A 2,204-nucleotide genomic window follows, 5' to 3' on the forward strand; every position below is an offset into this window, starting at 1 on the left:
CCCTCCTGGGATATGTGAAAGAGAGAGAGAGAGAGAGATTGACTGACTGATTATTGACCTGTGTATTTATAAACAACTCTCAGAAAAAGCATAATTTAGGTTAGAGAAAGTCACAGAACGTACCAAACCCTGCCAACAATTTGTCTTTCTCTATGTTAGCTTATAAGAAAAACTACTAGTGAGTTGAATATTTTCTTTTTTTGGAACTTTATTAACCTTTGTTTCAAACTTTATTCCCAGGCTTCTTCAGCTTAATTAGCTGCAAAGAATGAATTTGTATTAAGCAAAACTGAAAAGAGCTGCAGTGTCCAGGGGCTTGGGCTTAAAAATATTAGAGATCTAGATTTTATCAGATCCATAAACAAAATTTTAAAAAAGCAGTCATAATATAAAATAGCAGCTCCCAGTAACTTCTTCAAGACTTATCTTCTTCAGAAGTTGACTCAATTCAGTTTGCTTCTTTCTTGGAAGCCTCATCAAAATTCTCCACAAGATCTGGAACTTCATCATCATCATCCTCTCCAGTAGCAAGTGGTGCTTTTCCATCCACAGATTGTTTGGGCAGAGCTTCAGCCAGTCTCCTTAAACTGGTCAGACTGTCTGCGCCAAGCTGGTTTAAGATGCTGGGTAGCATTTCTGTCAGCTGCTTTGTCTCAGCATGGCCTGTAATGGTGAAAGTGTTTGCTGCCAGAGATGCCTGCACTTTAGGGTTGTTAAAGTGAATCACTGTTCCTTGGTTTGTGAACATAGTCACCTCTTCAATACCAGAGATATTGTTCACCCCTAACTTCTTTAAAGAGAACTGACGTTTTCTGTCGTCTTCTGTGGCTGTTCTATGAACCACCTTCTTCTCTCTGCGAGCAGTTCCTTTCCCACCAATGCGCACTTGTGCCTGCAGTTTGGTGAGTTTCCCTTGGTTCATGATAGCTTCATCTTGTTGGAGCAGAAATGGGGCTGCACAGGGGACTAGGGTTGGCGATCAGGGGGTCTCGGGCAGACCAGCTGAGATAAGGCGCACACACGCGGGGACGCAAGGTGGCAGCTAGAGTGATTTGAATTTTTGTTCTACTTTATTTTCCTTCTCCCACACACTTATGGAGTTTTTTATTTTTGTTTTTTAATGAAAGAAGTAGCATAAGGGAGAAAGATAAGAGACAAGATGCTTAGAAAACCATCCCTTGGATGACTGAATCAACTGGTTCAATTCCAAGGAAATATCCCAAAAAATAGAGAAGATTTTAATTTTCTTTTCACAAGGCTCAGACAGGGGTAACTTGTATAGACAATTAAGACCTAAATGTGGTGGGATAATACTTCTGTGATATTCACCCATGTTCCTTTTTTCCTTCCAGAATTTCTTGCTTTCCTTTTCCCTAATTTGAGCAGATCGTCTGCTCCACGTTCCTTGACTTAGGGTTGATTTAAGCAAAGTTTTCCTAGTTGTTGTTAAAGAGATTTTTTTTTAATTGAAGGTAATCTGACTTTTACCCAGACTAGAAAATCATTTTTCCAGCAGGGGATATGGAGAAAGATGGAACGGAGGTCAAATGAGAGCAAAAACCTCCCTGGATCCCAGAGAGAGGATCTTGTACCCCACTTCTCAGAGGAAAGCCCAAGGGAGACAGAAAGATCTGAGTGTTTATGGAGCACTGAAACAAAAGGTACCTGGTTCCTAGAAAAAGCTTCCAGAAACAACAAACTGTCTATACTTGTTCTAAGAGTTGTTTATAGATACACACATCAATAATCAGTCTGTCGGTCTGTCTGTCTCTCTTTCTTTCTCTAGGTAGACAAGTACCTAGAAAGGGAAAGGCTCTGTGACACCTTCAGTTGAAGAGACCATGAACAGCCTCACAGAGATGGCTGAGAGAAGCAGAAAGATTCCTTGCTCCTATGAGTGATACAGAATCAGGAAAAAGAGCCCTCACAACCAAAGAAAGTATGCCTAGGGAGCTGAGGACATCTTGGCAGCAAACCAAGTGGAGTGATAACTTAGGACAAATTAGGAGAGTAGATGTCTCATTTGCTATCTCCATGCAAATATGACAGAGAGGGCTTCCCTGGTGGTGCAGTGGTTGAGAATCTGCCTGCCAATGCAGGGGACACGGGTTCGAGCCCTGGTCTGGGAAGATCCCACATGCCACAGAGCAACTAGGCCCGTGAGCCACAACTACTGAGCCTGCGCATCTGGAGCCTGTGCTCCA

The 2,204-nt window shown here is 42.2% G+C and overlaps 1 protein-coding gene across 1 annotated transcript; it reads right to left on the reverse strand.

The window, feature by feature from the left end:
• Positions 1 to 291: 291 nt before the first annotated feature.
• On the reverse strand, positions 292 to 934 carry LOC133102341 (transcription factor BTF3-like). Its single transcript, XM_061207305.1, has one exon. The coding sequence runs from the start codon at positions 920 to 922 to the stop codon at positions 449 to 451; it is 474 nt and encodes a 157-aa protein (XP_061063288.1). The 5' UTR covers positions 923 to 934; the 3' UTR covers positions 292 to 448.
• Positions 935 to 2,204: the final 1,270 nt, after the last annotated feature.

Source organism: Eubalaena glacialis, chromosome 12, assembly GCF_028564815.1.
Source record: "Eubalaena glacialis isolate mEubGla1 chromosome 12, mEubGla1.1.hap2.+ XY, whole genome shotgun sequence".
Lineage (NCBI taxonomy): Eukaryota > Metazoa > Chordata > Mammalia > Artiodactyla > Balaenidae > Eubalaena > Eubalaena glacialis.